Consider the following 24,105-nt stretch of genomic DNA (forward strand, 5'->3'; position numbering starts at 1 on the left):
CGAAAAAAAAAGGGGGGGAAAGAGGTTGGAATGTGACGTGTTTGGAAAAAGAATTGACAGCAGCGATTATGGATTGTACCATCGAAGGCAGCAACGCCTGGAGTTCATCACTCCTCTCCCCCTCCGCGGAATGTACCATTCTAGTCGGGGAGGGGAAAAGGGCTAAACCAAATTGTACTTTTCCGTTTATTCTATTCGTGGGTTGTTGGAGGGCCGGGAATACCTTCGAGCATGACGTAGAAAGGCAGAAAAAAAAACTCATTACGGCCACGTTAATGACTGAAAGGGGTGGGAGGGGGAGATCGTCCTAGTTGGCAATACTTTCTTTTTTTTTTAAATAAGGAGCAAGAAAATTTGGACAAAATGTGTGTAAAGTCTAGATTATTTCAGAAATCCTTATCAGGCAGAATAGTGCTGTCCTTGATCAATAGGAAATAAAAGAATAGACTCTTCCATCTTTATTGCACATTCATCTAGCTTTGATATATCCATTTCTACAAGTCAAGTTATAACAGGAGAAAAAGCTCGTTTTTTACTTGAGAATACCTACATTTTTACAGGCAGGCGGTTATTATATTTATCATTTATTGCAAAAGACCCAAACGTTTCTGTGACTTGCCCATGTTTCACCTCCTAGACCAGTGTTTTGTTTTGTTTTTCACCATGAAAACTTAAAGAAGCTTGGACTTCAATCTCCAGAATTCCCAAGTTAGGCTGAAAAGTCGACAAATATTGATCTAGGCTATTCTGAATCTCATTTGCTTTTTCTAACAGGCTGAGTACTTCCGAATGATGTTAGTACAATATAGGAATGGACTCAGGATTAATTCAGCCTGATGCCAATTGTTTGATGGAATTTAATTATTAATAATTTTAAAAGCATATATTAGTATTTTAAAAATACGTCAACATTATACATACATTCAAAGTTATAAATATAGCAGATTAATTATCATAATAAAATTGTAAACAGAACGCTAAAAGATTTTAACATACGGCTTAAAAGTCTTCCGTGCTCCTTTGTTTTAAAAAAAGGAAATCAATAATGACCCACAAACCATATGAATAATACACTACTGCAATTCATATACACATTTTTCTTTCCAATATTAGTAATTTTTAAGACAGAATTAGGATCAGAAAAATATAATTAATGTCTTGATCAATTGATTCCAAATGCCAACCTAGGGCAGTATCTTTAACACACAGGAGTTCACCCAAAGCCATATTAGCCATCTTTTGAGCTTCAAAGGAAAGTAAACAATTGCAATTTTCTTTAATATAAACAATTACCAGATTCCAGTTTGTTTGCTTAATATTTTTACCTCTTTTTAATGTACAATTTTAGAGACATGTAATGAAAAAAAAAACTTACAACAGTTCTCACATTTATGACCATCACAGCATCATGGTCACATGAACAAAATTTGGGCATTTGGCAACCTGCATGTATTTATAATGGTTACAGCACCCCAGGGTCATGTGAATGACCTTTGCAGCCAGCTTCTGACAACAAAGTCAAAGCGAGAAGTAGGCTTTGTTTAACAACAACATGATTCATTTAACAACTACAGCAATTGACTTAACTGTGGCAAAAAGGTTGTAAAATGAGGCACAAATCACTTAACAATTGCCTTGCTTAGCAATGGAAATTCTGATCTCAACTGGGGTCATACGTCGAGGATTACCTATATAGCAACAACAAAAACTGCATGGTGAGAGTAATTGGTCCAAAATCACCCCATATAGTCATGAAGACTACACTATATGCAATATAGTTCTTGTCTTTATATGCAATAACAATAATAGAATAGAATAACAGAGTTGGAAGGGGCCTTGGAGGTCTTCTAGTCCAATCCACTACTCAGGCAGGAAACCCTATATACCATTTCAGACAAATGGTTGTCCAATCTCTTCTTACAAACCTCCAGTGTTGGAGCATTCACAACTTCTGGAGGCAGGTTGTTCCACTGGTTAATTGTTCTCAATGTCAGGAAGTTTCTCCTTAGTTCTAGGTTGCTTCTCTCCTTGACTAGTTTCCATCCATTGCTTCTTGTCCTGCTTTCAGGTGCTTTGGAGAATAGCTTGGCTCCCTCTTCTTTGGGGCAGCCCCTGAGAGATTGGAACACTGCTATCATGTCACCCCTCACCCTTCTCTTCGTTAAACCACACATACCCAATTCCAGCAACCGTTCCCTATATGTTTTAGCCTCCAGTCCCCCAATCATCTTTGTTGCTCTTCTCTGTACCCTTTCTAGAGTCTCAACATCTTTTTTACATCGTGGTGACCAAAACTGGATGCAGTATTCCAGGTGTGGCCTTACCAAGGCATTGTAAAGTGGTATTAGTACTTCACTTGATCTTGATTCTATCCCTCTGTTAATGCAGCCTAGCACTGTGTTTTCACTTCATCAGGTTATTTTTTTTTCTATTTTATGAAACAATTCTGTTATATTAGTTTTCTGTGATGCTTTCTGATTTTCATGGTCCAAGACGTGAAAACAAATCTTAAATTAAAAAAAAACGATGAAATGGTCAGTAAGAGACCACAATACACTACTGAGGAATTGGCCTTAGTTTATTGAAATGTAAGAAGCCTCCCATCCTGAAGTCCAAAGAAAACCTACATCTTGTCTACTAACTGGAAGACCTATTTGCTGCTCTTCGACTCTCTCTAAAATGACTGGGTTGCTCTCTATGATTGGCCTTTCTAGGAAGTGTCTCGATCTCTATCGTACAACCCGCTCTGCACTTAATAGGGCGATACTAGTCGCTCCTCCTGGCGTGGTCGCTCTCGCGCAGGCGCAATAGATAAAGAGGCGTGCAGGTGGGAAGCCCTCTTTTTCCGGGCTTCGGAAGGGCAGGAGCTCAGTGGCGGCGGTGGGAGAAAACCGGAGGGCTGAGCCATGCCTAAAGGGGGAAAGCAACACCACGCCCAGGAGGAATGGATCGGGGACGGGGAGGAGAAGACGTGCCCCGCGCAAGGAGCTGGAGGTGCGATGGGGGTGGCGGGGTTGGAGGGGGGAATCCAACAGGGATAACCTGGAAGAAGAGCTCAGTGGTGGGAGACTCTTCAGAAGCCTCTCTCGGAAGTTGGGGTGGAAGGGTTTGAAACTTCGGGAAAATAAAAAGTAGGGAGAATAATCCCCCTCCTTGCTATATAAATAGGTGTGTAGCCATAATACCAAAAAAAAATCCGAAATAAATAGCCGCCTTTCGAATAATTGTACATTTATTTATTCAGAAGTAATTTCATACGTAGTTCTTTCTAGAGGCTGGGCGAGAAGTTCTACTGTGAGTAGCATGTCTAATATAGATGGAGGGTTATAAGGAAGGAGAAGCTTAAGTAAACCTAAGTATGTAAAAGGGACGCGGTGGCTCAGTGGGTTCGGACGCTGAGCTTGTCGATCAGAAGGTTGGCAGTTTGGCGGGGCGAATCCCGAGTGCCGCGTAACAGAGTGAGCGCCTGTTACGCGTCCCAGCTTCTGCCAACCTAGCAGTTCGAAAGCACGTAAAAATGCAAGTAGAAAAATAGGGACCACTCCGGTGGGAAGGTAACAGCGTTCCGTGCGCCTTTGGCGTCTAGTCATGGTGACCACGGAGACGCCCTCGGACAAGCGCTAGCTCTTCGGCTTTGAAACGGAGATGAGCACCGGCCCCTAGAGTCGAAAATGACTAGCACGTATGTGCGGGGGAACCTTTACCTTTAAGTATGTATGTATTTGATTGTGTTTAGCCTCATGACATTTTTCTTCTTTCCATATGTCTAAACCAGCCCCCTGCCCGCCCCTCCTCCTTTTCAGTTTTCCCTAGCATATGTCTTGGAACACAGGTAACCCTCAACTTACAACCGCAATTGAGCCTGAAATTTCTGTTGTGTTAAGTGAATTTTGCCTCATTTTACAACCTTTCTTGCCCCAGTTGTTAAGTGAATCTCTGCAGTTAAGTTAGTGACACAGTTGTTAAGTGAATCTGACTTCCTCATTGACTTTGCTTGTCAGAAGGTTGCAAAAAGTGATCACATGACCTTTGGGACATAGCAGTGGTTATAAATATGAACCAGTTGCCAAGTGTCTGAATTTTAATCACATGATCTCAGGGACTCTACAATGGTCGTAAGTGTCCAAGCCACATTGGTTGATATGGTGAGTTTTGGTCAAGGGTGGGGTGATATGAATGTAGGTAGACAAGGTCCCATGATTATTTTTAGAGTGCTCCTGACCTGTGAGATGAGACTAAGTACATCTTTTGCCATTGCACGTTTACATTTTATCCAAAAAAAGATACTGAAGGGGCTAAAACTGAGTAGTATGTGTTGTTATATTGGAAATGCACCTGCAGTGACTGTGGCCTATAACAAACTAGGATAACTGCTTCGGAAAACTGATATTTAATTCAACTTCTCATTTCCTAAAAAAGTAAGGAGGCAAACATTATTTTGGCCAGGCTGATAAATATTCATAGTACTGTAGCTGGATAAATATTGCAGTCCACCTAACCCAAAAGAGTGCGGCTATATAATAAGATATTTAGATTTTGTATTACACTGTAGAGAGAGTGCTTCACATGCTCATTTTGGGTTGGTACGATTAATTCTGGTTGGAATTAATCCCAGTTGGATAGATTGGGAAAGTAGCTTGTAGCACTCTTTGTTCATAGTAGTTTGAGAGACACTTGCTGACTTGTAGCATCTTTCATCAGTTATGCTAAGATCTTCCATATGTTGTTTTAACTGCTATCATTCTCATTCCCACTTGGAAGGGCTGCATGTGTCTATCCCAAGTGATATATATTTATAATGAGAGGATGAGAATTTCCAGAGGGCAGAGTAGGTGAACCAAACTGGATTATTTCCTACTTGAGAATTGCAGGTTTTCTGCTGAAGCCCAAAATATTTGAAATTTAGCCTATGGCCATCCTAAAGTCCCATAAATCTCCTTGAGTTTGGTTCCACAGAGCCTAAATTTTCCTCTTTCCTCTCCTCTTCTTGCCAAAACCACATGGTTCCTCCTGATCCCAATTCTTACATAAGATGTCTTTCTCCATCTTCTTTCTGCCCTCTGTTTGCTGTACTGGGTTGTCTCCCATGTCACATTGCCGTTAAATTTCTTCCATATGTACCCACAACTTTCCTAGAATCTCCGTTGTTACCTTTCTCTGTCTTTCCTTCATTTAGTCATCTTTGTAATCCTGGATCCCTTTTTCTAGCCTAGTATACAAAGTTATTTTCTCATACTTAGCACAATGTACAAATTTCGTCATCCTTAGCATGGCTGATAGGAGTTCAGTGCATTTGGGAGGTCTAAATGAGGGGACGTGGTGGCTCAGTGGGTTAAGACGCTGAGCTTGTCGATCAGAAGGTTGGCAGTTTGGCGGGTCGAATCCCGAGTGCCGCGTAACAGAGTGAGCGCCTGTTACTCGTCCCAGCTTCTGCCAACCTAGCAGTTCGAAAGCATGTAAAAATGCAAGTAGAAAAATAGGGACCACTCCGGTGGGAAGGTAACAGCGTTCCGTGCGCCTTTGGCGTCCAGTCATGCCGGCCACATGACCACGGAGACGCCCTCGGGCAAGCACTGGCTCTTCGGCTTTGAAACGGAGATGAGCACCGGCCCCTAGAGTCGGAAACGACTAGCACGCATGTGCGGGGGAACCTTTACCTTTACCTTTTTAAAAGAGAGAGGTTGCTATGATTGTTTCCTGTTCTGAAGAAAGGGAAAGAGTCCTTGGCCAAGATCTGAAGTGTCAACTCCATTGATTCAGCATTTTTAATACAAACCAGAAACCTGTTTACTGAACAACTCCCCAAAATTTCTCACCACCGGATATTATAGCTGTTATTGGACTTCAGCAACTTCTGGAGAATTCAGTAGATTCCCTGGAGAGCTATGCCAGTTTTGTGTGGCCCAATGAAATGTTTGTTAATTTCATCTTGAGCTCCTGTTGTAATGGCCTAATACTGCCCTGGAAATTTGTCAGCTCCAAATTACAAATACATAGACATTTGGCTGGAACAGAGCTGGCAATTATATTTATTTTCCAGCTGGGCTCCTGAATTTTTAACAGCTGTCAGTGCCCTAATCTTTTTCCTAAGTCTAGGATGGGGGGAAAAAAAAGTTTCAACCCTTCTGCATGCAGCTTTTAAAAGATCCTGGAAGCAAGTGGAAGACTGTCTTCTACTTGCAAATTTTTGAGTTACAAACTTTTGCCAGTAGTAAACAAACCTGTCTGTAGCTCCAACTTTAAAAGTCCTGGAAGATGGGATATAGTTTACAGTGCACCTCATACATACACTTGGCAGCCCCATTGCATCCTGGGTGACTGAGCATATGCCATTTTGGACACTATCCTGTCTGCCAATCTTGTGTTTAGTTTTCAGTGTTCAATTTGCACTGTTCTTTCTTTGATTTACAGTATGTCTTGAATTACGTGTAAGAATGAGAATTTGAGAGGGGGGGGTAGTACTAAGAGGCGTCAATCCATCAAGATGGAAACAAAAATGGAGAAACGTGCCATATCGATTCCATAAAATGGACCTAAGCCGTCACCATCAGGTATTCTGACACACACTCCAGTTATGTAAATTGAGAACCCTGCCCTAGACTAGCCATTAAACAAAATAAGCAGGTGCGTAGGGCACCAAAGGAAGAGCGCATTCACAGAGGCTTGGCGAGCCAATTTGTTGTAGTGTTGAATCTGCCAGCTTAGAAACTAGAACACTAGACTTCCCTTTAGGCTTGAAAGCCAGCTGAGTGACTTTGGACAGTCACTTTCTGTAAGTTGAACTCATCTCACAATATTGTTGTGGGAGAAAATGGGAGGCAACAGTGTTAGATGTGTTGGCCACCTTGAGTTATGGGACAAGAGATGGGATAAGAATATAATACTGTAGTAATACTTTAGGTGCTTAGATGACTTTGAAATAAGTCATAAACTACAGGTAGTCTTCATCTTGCAACCATTCATTTACTTTACTTACTTTACTTACTTTTATTAAATTTGTATACCGCCCTTCTCCCGAAGGACTCAGGGCGGTGAACAGGGCATATATAAATAGCAAATACAAAAATTAAAAGGGAATTAAACAAGTGCCCAGATAAAAAACAATCACAATATAAGAAACCCATTAAAAAACCCTAACGTCCCCCATCAGGCCAGACCAGCTTGTTCAAATAAATGGGTCTTCAGACCGCGCCGGAAGGAGCGAAGGTCCGGTGCCATCCGGAGCTCAACCGGCAGTTGGTTCCATAGAGCCGGAGCGCCCACAGAGAAGGCCCTCCCCCTGGGGGCCACCAGTCGACATTTAGTGACCATTTGAAGTTACAGCATCATTGAAAAAAGTGACTAATGAATGACTGGTTTTCTCTTACGACCATTGCAAACATCCCCATGATCATGTGACCAAAATTCACATATTGGTCAGTCAGCATGTCTTTATGACAGCTGCAGCGTCCCGGGGCTATGTGATCACGTTTTGTGACCTTCTGACCAGCAAAGTCAATGGGGAAGCCAGATTCACTTGACAACCGTGTTATTAACTTAACAACTGCAGTGATTCACTTAACAACTGTGGCAAGAAAGGTCGTAAAATGGAGCAAAATTCACTTAACTGTCTTGCTTAGCCACTGAAACGTTAGCCACTGACTCAATTTTAGTCCTAAATCAAAGGCTACCTGTGTGTTGGTTTGGCCTTTATTTTTTAAAGTACTATATTTGGTTTGAGCAACACTGCTTAGAGCAGTGTTTGTGAAAATCCCCCTAATTTTATACACGTGACGACAATTCTGGGAGGCACAGTAAATTTGATTGATGCAACATCTCTTAGGTTCCATGGTTCCTTTCAACTCTGATTCAAATAAAGCAGGGGTCTTCAAACTTGGCCCTTTTATGACTTGTGGACTTCAAATAAAGACTTCAGCCTGCAGATCCCATCCAATACTTCAATCTTTATATCACACTGGCTCATACTTTGCCAAGCGTGAGAAATGGTTTTTAGTTTGCCAGGACTCCCATCTTCCTGTTCTCATTCTGTTTTGGTTGGACACAGAACCGAATGATGCAAGTCTTGGAGCTTCTTCAGAACAATGGTACTTTGCAACCCTTGCTTTGATTTTTGTTGTTGTTGTTTCTTTCAGACAAATTAGTAAAGAAGGGAAAGAAGGATAAAAAGACGAAAAAATCGGTAAGTTTCAGTCTTGTTGCTTAAAGGTTTTACCGCAGCTATTTTTAGTCAAGAGAAACTAGCATTTCTCAATAGTGAGAGCACTTAGACGTATATGCCGCTTCATAATGCTTTACAGTCTTCTCTGAGTGGTTTACAGAGTCGGCATATTGCCGCCAACAATCCGGATCCTTATTTTACCAATCTTGGAAGGATGGAAGGTGTTTTGTTGTCTTTAGGGTTTCTGGAAGTAAAATTTGTGGAGCAAAAATCAAGCCCCTGTCTTAAAATAACTGCTAAGCTTGTAAGCCGCCCTGAGTCTTCGGAGAAGGGCGGGATATAAATGGAATTAAAATAAATAAAATAAATAAAAATAAAATGTTTCTCTGTATCTCTTAAGAAGTACCATTAGCATAGTTGTTTAAATACAGGTCTGAGTGTCTGATATATATATTGGGGTAAAAGCTCTTTGTGCATGGTTTTATCCAGATTGAACCCTGAACTTTGATTCCTGTAATTTCAGTAAGACACACAAAAGACCCAGGAAAGGGAGCTGAAACTAATTATTTTGCAATTGTTTAAGAACTGCCTAGGATCAGCTAGGCATCAGCGTGTGAGACAGAAGGCCATCTACATGCTTTAAATAAATTCCATCATCCTTTTGGTAGGTTAAACCCAGAATGAGCCAGTCAAAATACAGGGAGTCCTCAACTTACAACAGTTCGTTTACTGACTGTTCGAAGTTACAGCCACATTGAAAAAAGTGACTTACGACCATTTTTCACACAACTGTTGCAGCATCCCCATGGTCACGTGATCAGAACTCAGATGCTTGGCAAATGATTCGTATTTATGGCCCTTGCAGTATCCCAAGGTTGTGTGATCACCTTTTGCGACCTTCTGACAAGCAAAGTCAGTGGTGCAGCCAGGTTCACGTAACAAATGTGTTACTCATTTTAACAACTGCAGTGATTCACTTAACAACTGTCTCACTTAGCAACAGAAATTTTGGGTACAGTTGTGGTCCTAAGTCGAGGATTACCTGAAGTAGGCACTTTGTTCTGTAGGTAATGGATGAGCTAAAATAAAATCAAATCAGTGCCTTAAATCTTGTAGAAGTTTAATGTACTCCTTTTCGTTACTGAAAAGCCTAATTCCATTCCTTCCCAAATTCTGTATTTTCTATTTGGAGACTTTTATAAGGAACATAATGTCCCCATTACTGTACTTTAGCTCAGGGGTCCCCTGACAGGCTGGCCAGCATGTGCACTCACCCCCACTCGCACTAGAGCCCACAGACCCATTTGCACATGCGTGCAGGGCTAGAAGCAGCGATGGCTGGCGCCTGTGCAAATGGGGTTGCGCAGCCCATTTGCGCACGCACATGGGGCTAGCAGAGGCAGTGGCTAGCGCACGTGTGCATAGGCAAATGGGCTGTTAGCCCTGTGTGGGTTGCGCGGCCCCTTTGCACATGCATGCAGGGCTAGCAGAGGCGGCAGCTAGCCCCTCTGCACATGGTGCAAATGGGGCTGCTAGTGCTGTGCAGGTGCACGCGAATCCATTTGCGCGCAGCCCTGTTCATGTGTGTGTGTGTGTGTGTGTGTGTGTGTGTGTGTGTGTGTGCGCAAATTTCCCACCTGCTCCCTTTCCCTCCGGGCTGCCAGCATGAAAAGGTTGGTGACCTCTGCTTTAACTTTTCCCCAAAGCACCTAAACATTGTCCCATCCACCCTAACATCATGGCATAGGCCAAATGTCATCCTCCCGTAATTCCCGAAAGTTCCTGCACCCATCTCCTTACACCTCCCAAGTGCCAGAAAGTAACACACCCTTGCAGTAGGAGTGGCAGGGTCAGAAATATCTTATTTATTTATTTATTTATTTAATCCCATTTATATCCCGCCCTTCTCCGAAGACTCAGGGCGGCTTACAATCTAAGAAGCACAAATCAATGTGCTTAGCAATAGCCTTCATTCTATGTATATGCCTGCTTATTAGGGCTTTCACACACACACACCCCAAGCGGTATTGCTGGGTGGGTCATCTTTCTGCCACTGATACCCCCAAATTTCTTTCCTGCGCCCCAAGTTCTTCGAGGAGCTGGCTGTGGAGGAGAAACACTCCAGTGAGAACCATACAGCGGAGAAAGAAAAGAAGGAGCAGCAGCAACAACAACAGGCAGGTCATTTCCGTATCATCTCACGGGGCAGGTCCTCGTGGAGCTTGCAGTCCAGTCGTTAGCTCTGTTGAGGGTAAGCGGGTTGCCCGTCCCTTGACCGTCTCTCTTTCTCGGGGTGGGTCTTTTGCCTGCAGCAGCAGCAGCAGCAAAAGAAGCGACGCGATAAGAAAAAAGAGCAGAAGAAAAAACTGGCAGAAGAGGAGGAGGAGGAGAGCCAGCTGATCGAGAGGCTGAAGAAGCTGTCCGCCCAAGCCAGCGATGAGGATGAAGAAGGTGGGAGGCGGCAGTTTTCGTTCTGCTTTTCAGGCGCCGGTTATAGGGGTCAGCCTTGACCGGGGGGGGGGGGGGAGGACCTCCTACCGTTTAAGCTTATAAATGGCTGAGGCCCTGGGAGATTTCAAGGCTCCTGCCTGAGGATCTCGCGAGGTTTCGCGGACGAGTGACAAGTTCTTGCACGATTTCAGGCCAGTTTGCCGAGAAACGGAGGTGTTCTTCAAGGCCCACCATCCTCTGCCAGTTGTAGTCCGAAGCGCTTGGATTGATTGGGGAGAATGCTAGAGAGTGTGTATTTCAGATTGTAAGCTTGATCCTGTTTACAGTCTCTCTAGTTTACAACCCAGTGTGACTTTTTCTTTTTTCTTTTTTTCTTTTTTCGCTTCTCTTCCAGTGCCCATTCCTGTCGCCAAAGCAGGCAAGAAAAAGAAAGTAAGTCCCCGGCTGCTTTCAAAGTACGAGAATGAGAGGTGAAAATGGAATGACTTACTTTCTGAAGAACAGAGTTTGGTTGCAGTAAACTAGCCTTTGCAACCTTTAACTTGAGGCTTTGGCTCAACCCCGACAAGACCGAGTGGTTGTACGTTCCGGCATCTCGGGAAATTCAGTCCATTCCATCTTTAACCATGGGGGGGGGGTGTTACCACCCCCCCCTGTAGATAGGGCTCGCAACTTGGGTGTCCTCCTGGACTCACAGCTCAGTTTGGAAGACCATGTAGGAGCCGTGACCTGGGGGGCTTTTGCCCAGGTTCGCCTGGTGCGCCAGTTGCGACCCTATCTGGACCGGGATGCCCTGCGTACAGTCACTCATGCGCTCGTGACCTCTTGTATAGACTACTGCAATGCTGTGTACATGGGGCTGCCCTTGAAGACCACTCGGAGGCTTCAGCTGGTGCAGAATGCGGCCGCGCGAGTTGTGATGGGGGTCTCCCGATACTCCCATGTAACACCTCTTCTCCGCGAGCTGCATTGGCTTCCAGTTGCCCTCCTGGCAAGATTCAAGGTGCTGGTGATGACCTATAAAGCCCTAAATGGCATGGGTCCGGATTACTTACGGGAGCACCTGCTGCCGGCGTCATCTTCCCTTCGTCCTGTGCGCTCCGACAGAGAGGGCCTCCTCAGGGTGCCATCGGTCAGAGAGTGTCGGCTTGCGGCCCCCAGGGGGAGAGCATTCTCTGTGGGCGCGCCAGCACTTTGGAATCAATTACCGGTTGAGCCCCGGATGGCTCCCGACCTTTGCTCTTTCCGCCGTGATCTGAAAACCTATTTATTTGAACAGGCCGGCCTGGTTTAAGGGTTTGGGGTATTTTTAATTATTTATTGTTAGGGCTTAATTAATTTAATCTTTTAACTTTTGTATGTAGTGCTTTTATTGCCCTGTACACCGCCCTGAGTCCTTCGGGAGAAGGGCGGTATAGAAATTCAATTAAGTAAATAAACTGTCTAAAAAATCCGAGTAATGAAAAGTACAAAATGATGTTCTGCGCGGCTCTGGTGATCAAGGTGGTGCCCGGGTGAACCCCGTCTAGTAGCAGATATTTTACTCCTAGGACACATCAGTCTATATGGCCCCTGAAGCTGTTGCTGGGGAAAGGAGTGAGAAGGAATTATGAATATAAAGAGTCAGAATAAACAACTTAAATTGGGATGGGTATCATTATTTAAGGAGATGCGTATTACTTTAATTTAAATAACTAAACATGACTTCTAGATGTTGCTGAACTTCCACCCCAGCTGGCTGACATTCAGTTCCTCATTTAAAGAAAAAGTAATCAGATTAGTAGGCTTGCTTCCTACGTAAGAGTAATAATTTGGGAGGAAATTAATACAGTTTGAAAAATTACTATAAGTCATGTAATTCGTTAAGATCACAATGTCATTGGCGGTTGCGAGCCATTTAACGATCAGGATTTTGTTATGTCTTTAGGCAAAGAAAAAGTGCTTCAGATCATATTCCTAACCCAATACCTAGACCAGGGGTGGGCAACCGTGGCTCTTTTATGACTCGTGGACTTCAACTCCCAGAATTCCTGAGCCAGCATGGCTCAGCTTGGAAACCTCTCCCTTTCCCCTCAGCATGGCTGGCTCAGGAATTCTGGGAGTTGAAGTCCACGAGTCATAAAAGAGCCAAGGTTGCCTACCCCTGACCTAGACAGCCACTAATGGAGTCTGTTCAAATTATATTCCTTGATAGCATTCCACGAGAGACTAAGGGGGAAGGGGGTTTCAACTAATTTTCTGTTGCTAGACTATTGTGTCTTGATCAGATTCTGTGACCTGAAAAAAAAAATAGGGCTAGTTCACTCTGGTGCCTAGATGAGGCGGTTCCGTTACCTGGTTCTTTTCTAGACATTCTTCTCCCAAGTTTTCTCTCTCCTTGTCTCCGTCAGGGAGGAAATGTGTTTGCTGCCTTGAACCAGGAGCAGAGTGAAGAGGAGGAAGAGGAAGAAGAGGAAGAAGAAGAAAAAATATCAAAGCCCATCAAACCTGACAGGAATAAGAGCAACAAGGTGAGCTTGCATTCGGGAATAATTTATCGGGAGTGATCTGACGGTTAAGTTTCCAGATTCGGGGTGGGCAGCCTTATTTCATGTGGCCTTTGGCTGAACTGTAAAAATATTGGAAGCAGTCCTGTCTGCCTCACCCTGCTATGTGAGGAAGGGGTCAGAAAAAAGAAAAGAGGGGGTCAAAAAAATAACAATTACCTGGCAGAAAATGCCATGGAGAAGAGAGGCAGCTCCATCTGTGATTGCTATGCCGTTGTCCTAGTTCAGGGGTAGGCAACCTTGGCTCTTTTATGACTTGTGGACTTCCAACTCCTGCTGGCTCAGGAATTCTGGGAGTTGACGAGTCATAAAAAAGCCAAGGTTGCCTACCCCTGTCCTAGTTACTCTTAAGGTGATGCAGATGATCCCTCCCCCCCCCAAAAAATGGGTACACTTGAATAAGAACAACAAGGTCCAAGGCCTCCTCAAGGTACCGTCAGCTAGGCAATGTCGGCTGGCGACCCCCAGGGGGAGGGCCTTCTCTGTGGGAGCGCCAGTCCTATGGAATCAGCTCCCCCCTGAGCTTCGGATGGCCCAAAATCTCCAATCCTTTCGCCGCGGCCTCAAAACACTCTTTTTCCACCAGGCTGACCTGGACTGACAGGCATTTTAATTAATTATATTTACAATTTTTAATTTATTTTTAGTTTTTAAATTGTAATTTATTGCACAGATGATTTTAATTTTATTTTTATCTTAATTTCTGTACTTATTATATGTTTTGTTGTTAGCCGCCCTGAGTCCTTCGGGAGATAGGGCGGGATATAAATCAAATAAATAAATAAATAAAGAAAGAAAGAAAGAAAGAAAGAAAGAAAGAAAGAAAGAAAGAAAGAAAGAAAGAAAGAAAGGGTGGGGTGGGTCATGCCACATGGCCACAGAAAAAATATTCGTATGCTTGCTGATTTTAAAGAATTCTGGATGTACCCTGGACTCGGTTCAAGGGCACATCGCATAGTTCACAAAGCTTAACAGGGTCAGTAAGAGTTCTGCATGTTTTCTGACTTTAGTCCGATAAGAGTGGAAGGAAGGGATAATTTTAACTGGAATTTTTGCCAGAGCAGTTGTAAATCAGGCTACCTTCCCTGGTTAACCAGCCTTGTTCGAATCCCAAATCCATCATCAACTGTAGCAATGAAGTGGAGATGCAGATTAGCAGGAAATGCATGTTGTTCTATTCCAGCCAGCAATGCAGAACAGGCAACATTGATTGGCTGCATTATGCAAGCCCCAGCACTGCACTCTACCTGGCCAACTAGCAAAGAGGCCATTGATGTAATGGATCCCATGCTAGATTGGAAGAAGGCAGGGGGGCTTTATTCCCCTAAATGGTGGTCTTTGCCCCTAATTAGTAGGATTGTATGTTGCCAGATCTAAAAGTAAATGGGAGTGGTTTGTGAGCCCAGCTGATATGCAACCCATGCTTCCATTGTTTTTCTTGTTTTAAAGCTAGCTGTAATGCCTACGTGTAGCTTTTTTTAATGCTTGGGAAAAGAGTGAAGGCTGAGGTCTACAGTGAGTGGTCATTCCTGCTAATGAGGGCTCCTTTGAGCACAGCAGGAATAAACAGGAAGTCCTCAGCTTACAACCATTCGTTTAGTGACTATTCTAAGTTAGAACAGCACTGAAAAAAGTGAGTTGTGACCGTTTTTCAAATGACCGCATACCCATGGTCACATCATCGAAATTCGGACACTTAGTGCAGGAGTCTTCAAACTTGGTCCTTTTATGACTTGTGGACTTCAACTCCCAGAATTCCTCAGCCAGGCACGCTGGCTGAGGAATTCTGGGAGTTGAAGTCCACAAGTCATAAAAGGGCCAACTTTGAAGACCCCTGACTTAGTGGCTCATATTTATGATGGTTGCGATGTCTCAGGATCACGTGATTCCCTTTTGCGACCTTCTGACAAGCAAAGTCACTGAGGAAGCCAGATTCACTTAACAACAGGGTTAGTAACCTAACAGCTGTAGTGATTCACTTAACAATTGTGGCAAAAAAATGCATAAAATGGGACAAAACCCTTCACCACAGAAATTGTCGTTAAGTCGAGAATGCTGTTTAATTTTGTCACCAGTCTGGTTTTCTTTGGTCTTGTTTTATTATTATTATTATTATTATTATTATTATTATTATTATTATTATTAAAGAGTTTTAAAAAATTTTTACAATACAGATCCCCAAAACCCACCCACCCCAACCCACCCCCCTTCCCCCCACTTCCCAGAGCTGAATACAGGGTTATAGATATAATAATCATATTCTAACTAAAATTATCCATTATAAAATTAACCAAATTCATAATGGGCTTTAACTCCCCTTAACATAGATACATTCAAATTATTAAAAACATAATAATAATAACTTAAGCAAAAATATAATCAATACTAATACTAAAATTAATAACAATATTCCTCTAAAATCTACTCATAAGCTAAGTGGAACTTTTTAGTCCCATATTTATTCTGAATATAATCTATCCATCTTCTCCAAACTGAAATATATCTTTCTTGTGAATGGTCCTTCAAATAAGCAGAAATCTTAGACATTTCTGCAAGATTTGATAGTTTAAGTACCCATTCTTCTATAGTAGGCAAACTATCCTTCTTCCAGTATTGTCCCACCAGTAACCGTGCTGCTGTTATCAAATTCAACATCAGATTGGTTTATTTAGTATCACAATCCATAACAATACCCAATAAAAACAATTGTGGAGAAAACTTTATCTTTCTCTTAAAAATCTTTTGGGTCTTGTCTGTTTCTTGAAAGCATTTGCTTTAAAGTCTCACTTTATGAAAAGGACAGAAGGGTTGAGATGTGTTTTTCCAAATTCCTAGGCAGTGATAATAAAAGCTTGTTTGGCCCTGGCTCTTTCCCAACAATCAAAATAAATTCTGTTTCCTAATAGAAGAAATTGCAGATGTCTAGGTATCCTGATGGTCAGATTCCTTTTGGGTTTTTTTTCCCAATCTTGGAAATTTTACCTTCCACATATTTTTGTTGAGCATACAGGAAACTGTAGCATGAATGTCAGAGATGACATTTTGGCATTTTTCTAAGTAAAACCGGTACAGAAATAATCAAAACCCAACTTTATTTCTTTAGACAGCCTCTGATGATGAAGAAACAAAGAAACCAGGAAAAAAAGGCTCTAAAACCAAACAAAAGGTCAGTCTGGACTGTCTGAAGTACAGGTAGTCTCAACTTACAACCTCACTTCTGAGGTGAAAGCTTACTTGGATCACAGAAGACAAACCGCATTCAAAAGTGCTATTCCAAAGTCCAAATGCTAATACAGGTAGATCTTGACTCGTCACAATTGTTTAATGACCAAAGTTATGATGACACTGATCCTGTGGCTGGTACTCACACTTATGACCGTTGCAGCATCCCCACCGTCATGTGATCAAAAACAGGACATTTGGCAATCGGCAAGCATTTAAGATTTTTGCACTGTCCTGAGGCCGCATGATTGTCATTTGTGACCTTTCCAGGGGGATTCTGACAAGCAAAGTCAATGGGGAAAGCTGGATTTGCTTAGTGACTGCATGAGTTGCTTAAAAGCCGTAGTCATAAAATCAGGATATAGCTTGCTTAACAACTGCCTTACTTAGCAAAAGAAATTTGGGTCCCAATCGAGGTCATATGTCGAGGACTGCCAGTAAACTGAGACCAGGCAATACTTAGTGCAGAGAATGAGGGCTTGCAAGGATCCTGGTTCATCGTTCACTCTTGAGGAAGGGGTCAAGTGAGGATTGAGCTCGGAGTCCTTACGCTGCCATAAATGGCATAAGCGTGACCTCGCCCAGGATCTAGGAAGCTTTATCTGGCCATTCCCAGGGGAAGGCAAGCAGTCTGGCGAGATTCTTGTAATATAGGTGACAAACAATAAAGTTTCAGCTTGAGGCTTTTCACGAGTGGTTCTGGTTACTTCCGCCTGACGAGGACCTTGCTGTGATCGCTGTTATCAAAAAGGCTCAAGCTGTAGCAGACATTGCTCAAAGAGATCTTTAAATACATTTAGCCATTTAAAGTGAAACATATACCGTAAATGCCGAAAGCCCTAATAAGCAGACATACTGTATACATAGAATGAAGGCTAGTGCTAAGCACATTGATTTGTGCTTCTTAGATTGTAAGCCGCCCTGAGTCTTTGGAGAAGGGTGGGATATAAATGGGATTTTTTTTAAAAAAGTAAGCATGTGGTAGTACTTTAAAGCTAGATCTGTGGGAGCATTTTGTAGCTATATGACAGTGAAGGAAATACATATGGATTAGTTCCAAAGCCCTTCGGTTGGTGCTTCATTTTTTCCACGGTATTTATCTGGACATTGAAAAATGGACCGTCACTTAAATCATATATATAGAAATCAAGTCATGTATAGAAAAGATTTTATTTGTTCTTGTCTTGGAAGCCCAGCATTCTGAAAAGGGGCCTGGCGGGGAAGTCTTACTCAGAGGTGCCTGCAAAGTGTGATTTAAAAAAAAAGTTGCAGTGGTAGCTGCGATGCTGTGATCAAAACTCTACTTGTTTTTTTTTTATGTGCATCATACATGCAGAAACCAAGTGGAGCTTCAATCACAGAACCGTAATCACCATTTTAACTTTTTTTGACATGTGAATCTTCCTTGTTTCACTGGCAAAATGAATAATAATGGAATGTCTGCCTCTCTAACTCAGGAAGAGGAAGAGGACAAGGAAGACACCAAGGGAAAAAGCAGGAAGAATGAGAAGAACAAAGGAAAACAACAGGTTTGCAACTTCAGTTGTATCCTTCGTACCTGATACAGAATGTTAATGGTCGGTTTTGTAGCTTAGTATCCCCTTCTTTCAATGCATCTTACTTCGTGTAAGCTGGGCCCATTACTTGATGAGCCTTTTCTAATTAATGTTTCAACCATCATTGTACTGTCAAGGAGACTGATCAAGTTTGCTAGTTTAAACATAGAATGTAGAGCTGAAATAAATACCCTTGGACTGGAGTATCTTTTTTATTCAATGGTAAATCTTTCTCCACCCCCACCCCCAATTCTTTTGAGTCAAATTTGACTCCTGGTGACTGTCTGGGGAAATCCCTGCAGTTTTCTTGACAGATTTTGGAAAGGTTTGTCCTTGTCTCCTATGGCTGAAAGGGAGTGAATGGCTCAAAGTCTCCCAGCTGGCTCTGTGGCTAAAATGGGGCCATAACTCATGGTCCCTCAGGTTTCTAGCCCAGGGGTAGGCAACCTTGGCTCTTTTATGACTCATGGACTTCAACTCCCAGAATTCCTGAGCCAGCATGGCTCAGCTTGGAAACCTCTCCCTTTCCCCTCAGCATGGCTGGCTCAGGAATTCTGGGAGTTGAAGTCCATGAGTCATAAAAGAGCCAAGGTTGCCTACCCCTGTTCTAGCCTGATGGCTTAACCACTGTACCAAACTGCCTCTTAAGCGGTTCAAAGAAGAACACTAGCTCACCTGTGAATCCTGTTGTAGAAGAGAAATCAGAAATGGTTACAGAAATGGCTTGCATATCCGTTGGGTAAAAGCAAAAAATTGTGGTTGTAGGTTTGTTACCTTCTACTGTGCCTAAAGAGGGTTGGAGGTCAGTGCCTATTTTTCTTTTTTTTTCCTCCACACTATCCCCTTTTCTCCCCCTCCCTTTTCTCTTAGTTTTCCACATTATTTTTCCCTTGTATTTTATATTTTGATAAAATTAATAAAATTTCTGGGGGGGAAAAAAGGTGAGAAAACGAGGAAGTTGGCCATTATATACAGGCTGGATGGTAGACGGTTTATGTGACAAGGGCCCAGGAAGAGTGAACAATCCCCAGGGAGACTCAGTACCTTTCAGGAAGGAGAAACGAAAACACACACACACACACACACACACACACACAGACAGACACCTTGTGTGGAATTTGTGCTTGGTTGAGTCATTCTCATTAGGGACGCGGTGGCTCAGTGGGTTAGGACGCTGAGCTTGTCGATCAGAAGGTCGGCAGTTTGGTGGGTCGAATCCCGAGTGCCGCGTAGCAGAGTGAGCACCTGTTACTCGTCCCAGCTTCTGCCAACCTAGCGGTTCGAAAGCACGTTAAAAAAAATGCAAGTAGAAAAATAGGGACCACTACGGTGGGAAGGGAACAGTGCTCCGTGCGCCTTTGGCATCTAGTCATGCCGGCCACATGACCACGGAGACGTCCTCGGACAAGCGCTGGCTCTTCGGCTTTGAAACGGAGATGAGCACCGGCCCCTAGAGTCAGAAACGACCAGTAGGTATGTGCGGGGGAACCTTTACCTTTACCTTGAGTCATTCTCTGTGTGTTTTTCTTTCCCTCCCTTCCTTTTTTTACATTCAGAGAGGAGGCTCAGCATTTGCAATCCTGGCTCAGAGTGATGAGGAGGAAGCAGAAGAAATCAAGCCCAAGGAAAAATCTAAGGTGTAGGAGAAGAGGAATGTAGCAAAATGAGAGCTGAAGTCCACAGAGACCAGCTGATGGAGAGATGGCTAATTAAGTTCTGGTTGGGATTGTTTTGTTAGCTGGTCAAAGTAGCTCAGCTGGGTAGAATTCAGGGTTTGAGCTCATCTTTTCCAGGGGATGCCAGACCCTAAATATTGAAACACTGATCTGAAGTGGATGTGATCTCTTAAGTCGCTGTCTTCTCCTATTCAATTTCCAAGGCTAACAGCTGTGAAGGCTACATCTCCGTGGCATTGTTGTCTCTTAACCCTGCTAACTACAATACAAGTAGTCCTGGCTTACCGATCTGTCATTCAGTGACTGTTCGAATTATGATGACACTGGATGAGTGATACTTAAACAAATATCAACACTCCAGCTGTTGCTTTTGTCTCAGTGTGTGTTTGTGTGTCTGTTTGTCTGTCATAAAACGGCCATCTTTCCCCACCCCTGATCCAGCGGGACAAATGATAGGATGCTGTCATCCCTGATGAGCAGGAAGCAGACTATTTTGAATTAAAAATAGTTTCTTCCCTTAAGGAGGGATGTTTCTGAGTAGGCTGATAATTTTTAATGGTTCTATTTCGACAATAGAACCCCTGTGCCCTGTGTACGGTCACTCATGCGCTCGTGACCTCTCGTCTTGACTATTGCAATGCTCTCTACATGGGGCTTCCCTTGAAGACCACTCGGAGGCTCCAACTGGTACAGAATGCGGCCGCGAGAGTTGTCTTGGGAGTTTCCCGGTACTCCCATGTTACACCTTTGCTCCGCGAGCTGCATTGGTTACCAGTTGTCTTCTGGGTGAGGTTCAAGGTCTTAGTGATGGTTTTTAAGTCCTTACATGGCATGGGTCCGGAATACCTCGGGGATCACCTGCTGCCGGCGTCGACTCCCCTCCGCCCCGTGCGTTCCCACAGAGAGGGCCTCCTCAGGGTGCCTCCAGTCAGAGAATGTCGGCTGGTGGCCCCCAGGGGGAGGGCCTTCTCTGTGGGCGCTCCGGCTTTGTGGAATCAGCTGCCAGTTGAGCTCGGGATGGCACCGGATCTCCGCTCCTTCCGGCGCGGGTTAAAGACCCATTTATTTGAACAAGCTGGCCTGGCCTGATGGGGAATTACTTAGGGTTTTAATACTTATATATATTTTTTATTGTTTTTATTGTGGGCAATAATTTAATTCTTTTTTAACTTTTGTATTTTTGTAGTTTTAAGATATGCCCTGTTCACCGCCCTGAGTCCTTCGGGAGAAGGGCGGTATAAAAATTTAATTAAAATAAATAAATAAATAATAAATTTGCAAAGCTGGAAGAGAGTTGGAATTACTATTGTGTTTTTGTTTTGTTTCCTTGCTTAACCAAATGTTTATACCCATTTCCTTGGTTTTCATTTCAGGCTGGAGCCAAACAAGCTGCTCAGTCTGAAGATACTTCCCAAAAAACAAAAGGGAAAAAGAATCAGCCAGCCAAGGTAAGTGTAGACAATCTAATGAAGCCAGAATGGCCAATTTTGATGGTTGTGTGGAAGATGCCTGCGATTCCGTTACTGCTCTGTGAGCTGAGGAGTTGCCTTTTTCAGCAAGCTCAGAGCAGCTATTTCAACCTTTGGACTGACATCTGCATCTTAGACAAGTCAAGGTGGTGTCCCTCGAGGAGAGTTCAGGGTCTTTGAATGCAGTTGAATGCAACTGTCAGTTAGGGTGGGCGAGATTGTTAATGATGCAAACTTAATTAGGGTTTGCAGGCTTAAGTAGGAATCTTGACAAAAGAAGCTACAAAACTGTGTAATTTCATAGGATCATGGAGTCATAGGATTGGAAGCCACCTTGCAGATCTTCTAGGTCCGATCCCATCTGAGAGAAATTGTTGCCCAGCCTTTCCTGGAAGCCTCCAACAATGGAACATATCTTTGCCTTGTTCCTAGGATTTTAGGAGCAGTTTAGACAATTTTGTGTTCCTTTGCTTTTGTCTTCCAAGTCCGACTTGGCTCCTGGTACTACATGGATAAGTCCATTTATTTTTTTTTATTTATTAAATTTTTATACTGCCCTTCTCCCAAAGGACTCAGGGCGGTGTACAGGGCAATAAATATTAAAAAACAAAGTACAAAAGTTAAAAAACAATTACATAATTTATGCCCGATATATACAATAGTTAAAACCATATTAAAAACCCAACCCCAACCCCATCAGACCAGGCCGGACTGCTCAAATAAATAGGTTTTTAGATCCCGCCGGAAGGAGCGAAGGTCAGGGGCCATCCGGAGCTCAACCGGCAAGCGGTTCCACAGGTCTAGCGCGCCCGCAGAGAATGCCCTCCCCCTGGGGGCCACCAGTCAACATTCTCTGATCGGAGGCACCCTGAGGAGGCCCTCTGCGGAGGGAGGTTGACGCCGGCCGCAGGTGTTGCCGTAGGTAATCCGGACCCATGCCATGTAGGGCTTTGTAGGTCATTACCAGCACCTTGAATCTCACCCGGAGGGCAACTGGCAGCCAATGCAGCTCGCGGACCAAAGGTGTAACATGGGAGTATCGGGAGACTCCCAACACAACTCGCGCGGCTGCATTCTGCACCAGTTGGAGCCTCCGAGTGGTCTTCAAGGGCAGCCCCATGTAGAGAGCATTACAGTAGTCCAAACGAGAGGTCACGAGTGCATGAGTGACTGTACGCAAGGCATCCCGGTTCAGATAGGGACGCAACTGGCGCACCAGGCGAACCTGGGCAAAGGCCCCCCTAGTCACAGCTCCTATATGATCTTCCAAAGAGAGCTGTGAGTCTAGGAATCATGTGACCCCGGGGATGCTTCAGCAATCATAAATGTGACAAAATGGTCATGATTCACTATTTTCAGTGCCGCTGTAATTTCAAACAATCACAAAACAAACTGTTGTAAGTCGAATTACAATCATTAGTGGCCATTCAAAGTTACAACAGCACTGAAAAAAAATGACATGACCTTTTTTTCACGTGATCATTCCAGCATCCTCATGGTCACACTATTGAAATTCAGAAGCTTAGCAACCGGCATGTATTTAGGATGGTTGCAGTGTCCCGGGGTCATGTGATCCCCTTTTGCGACCTTCTGACAAGCGAAGTCAATGGGGAAGCCAGGTTCACTTAATAATAATAAAGTTGGAAGGGACCTTGGAGGTCATCTAGTCCAACCCCCTGCTCAGGCAGGAAACCCTATACCATTTCAGACAAATGGCTGGCCAGTCTCTTCTTAAAAACTTCCAGTGTTGGAGCATTCACCACTTCTGGAGGCAGGTTGTTCCACTGGTTAATTGTTCTAACTGTCAGGAAGTTTCTCCTTAGTTCTCCTTAACTGTGTTACTAGCTTCAACTGCAGTGATTGATTAGACAACTGTGACATGGGGCAAACCTCATGTTGCTGTCTCACTTAACAACAGAAATTAGAATAGAATAGAATTCTTTCATGGCCAAGTGTGATTGGACACACAAGGAATTTGTCTTCGGTCCATAAGCTCTTAGTGTATGTAAAGCTAGGAGTGATAAATCATGATCATAGTCATCACGCAAATACATTCATCATAGATCATAAGATACAACAGTGATAGTCATAGGATACTAAATAAGCAATCGACATAAATCATACTAGGAAACTAAAACAATATAAATTGTAAGATACAAGCAACACAGTTATAGTCATAAGGAGATAAGGAGATAGGTAATAGGAAAGATGAGAAGAATATTAGTAATTCAGCCTTACTAGATAGTTTGACAGTGTTGTGGGAATTAGTTCTAACTATCCGTTGAAGTCTGTGTCTTGTTTGATCGCAATGCCAAACCCAGATAGTCACAGAGGCGCAGATGACAGACTCAATAATTCCTTTGTAGAACTGTATCAGCACCTTTTGGGGCAGTCTGAGCTTTCTGAGTTGGCGCAGGAAGAACATTCTTTGTTGTGCTTTTGTGATGACATTTTTGATGTTAGGTGTCCATTTTAAGTCTTGAGACATTATAGAACCTAGAAACTTGAAGGTCTTTACCGTTGATGCTGTGTTGTCTAGTATTGTAAGAGGTAATAGAATAGGAGGGTTTCTCCTAAAATCTACAATCATTTCTACAATTTTGAGGGCGTTTAATTCAAGATTAACAAGGCTAGTTGTTCAGCCTCCCTTCTTTATGCAGATTCATCGTTGTCTCAAATGAGACCAATCACTGTTGTATCATTTGCGGACTTCAGTACTTCAACAGAGGGATCCTTTGAGATGCAATTGTTGGTATAGAGCAGGGGCAGGCAACCTTGGCTCTTTTATAAATCATGGACTTCAACTCCCAGAATTCCTGAGTCAGCATAGCTGACTCAGGAATTCTGGGAGTTGAAGTCCATGAGTCATAAAAGAGCCGAGGTTGCCTACCCCTGGTATAGAGAGAGAAGAGAAGTAGAGAGAGCACACAGTCCTAAGGGGCCCCTGTGCTAATTGTACAGGTATATGATGTGATTTTGCCTAGCATCACCTGCTGCTTCCTGTCTGTTAGAATACCTATGATCCAC

The 24,105-nt window shown here is 43.3% G+C and overlaps 1 protein-coding gene across 6 annotated transcripts in view; it reads left to right on the forward strand.

The window, feature by feature from the left end:
- Positions 1 to 2,806: 2,806 nt before the first annotated feature.
- ABCF1 (ATP binding cassette subfamily F member 1) overlaps positions 2,807 to 24,105 on the forward strand; it is a 51,103-nt gene continuing 29,804 nt past the window's right edge. Inside the window, exons 1-10 of one of the 6 annotated variants that reach the window (XM_083355972.1) lie at positions 2,807 to 2,994; positions 8,133 to 8,179; positions 10,246 to 10,335; positions 10,471 to 10,609; positions 11,004 to 11,041; positions 13,000 to 13,119; positions 16,259 to 16,321; positions 17,835 to 17,906; positions 19,490 to 19,570; positions 20,983 to 21,057. In XM_083355972.1, coding sequence (XP_083212098.1) covers positions 2,907 to 2,994; positions 8,133 to 8,179; positions 10,246 to 10,335; positions 10,471 to 10,609; positions 11,004 to 11,041; positions 13,000 to 13,119; positions 16,259 to 16,321; positions 17,835 to 17,906; positions 19,490 to 19,570; positions 20,983 to 21,057 — 813 coding nt within the window. In that variant the 5' untranslated portion in view covers positions 2,807 to 2,906. Of the gene's footprint in view, positions 2,995 to 8,132; positions 8,180 to 10,245; positions 10,336 to 10,466; positions 10,610 to 11,003; positions 11,042 to 12,999; positions 13,120 to 16,258; positions 16,322 to 17,834; positions 17,907 to 19,489; positions 19,571 to 20,982; positions 21,058 to 24,105 lie in introns of all 6 variants that reach the window. The other 5 variants (XM_083355974.1, XM_083355971.1, XM_083355973.1 and 2 more) reach the window with 5 other exon arrangements.

This window comes from Vipera ursinii (genome assembly GCF_947247035.1).
Source record: "Vipera ursinii genome assembly, chromosome: 2".
Classification (NCBI taxonomy): domain Eukaryota; kingdom Metazoa; phylum Chordata; class Lepidosauria; order Squamata; family Viperidae; genus Vipera; species Vipera ursinii.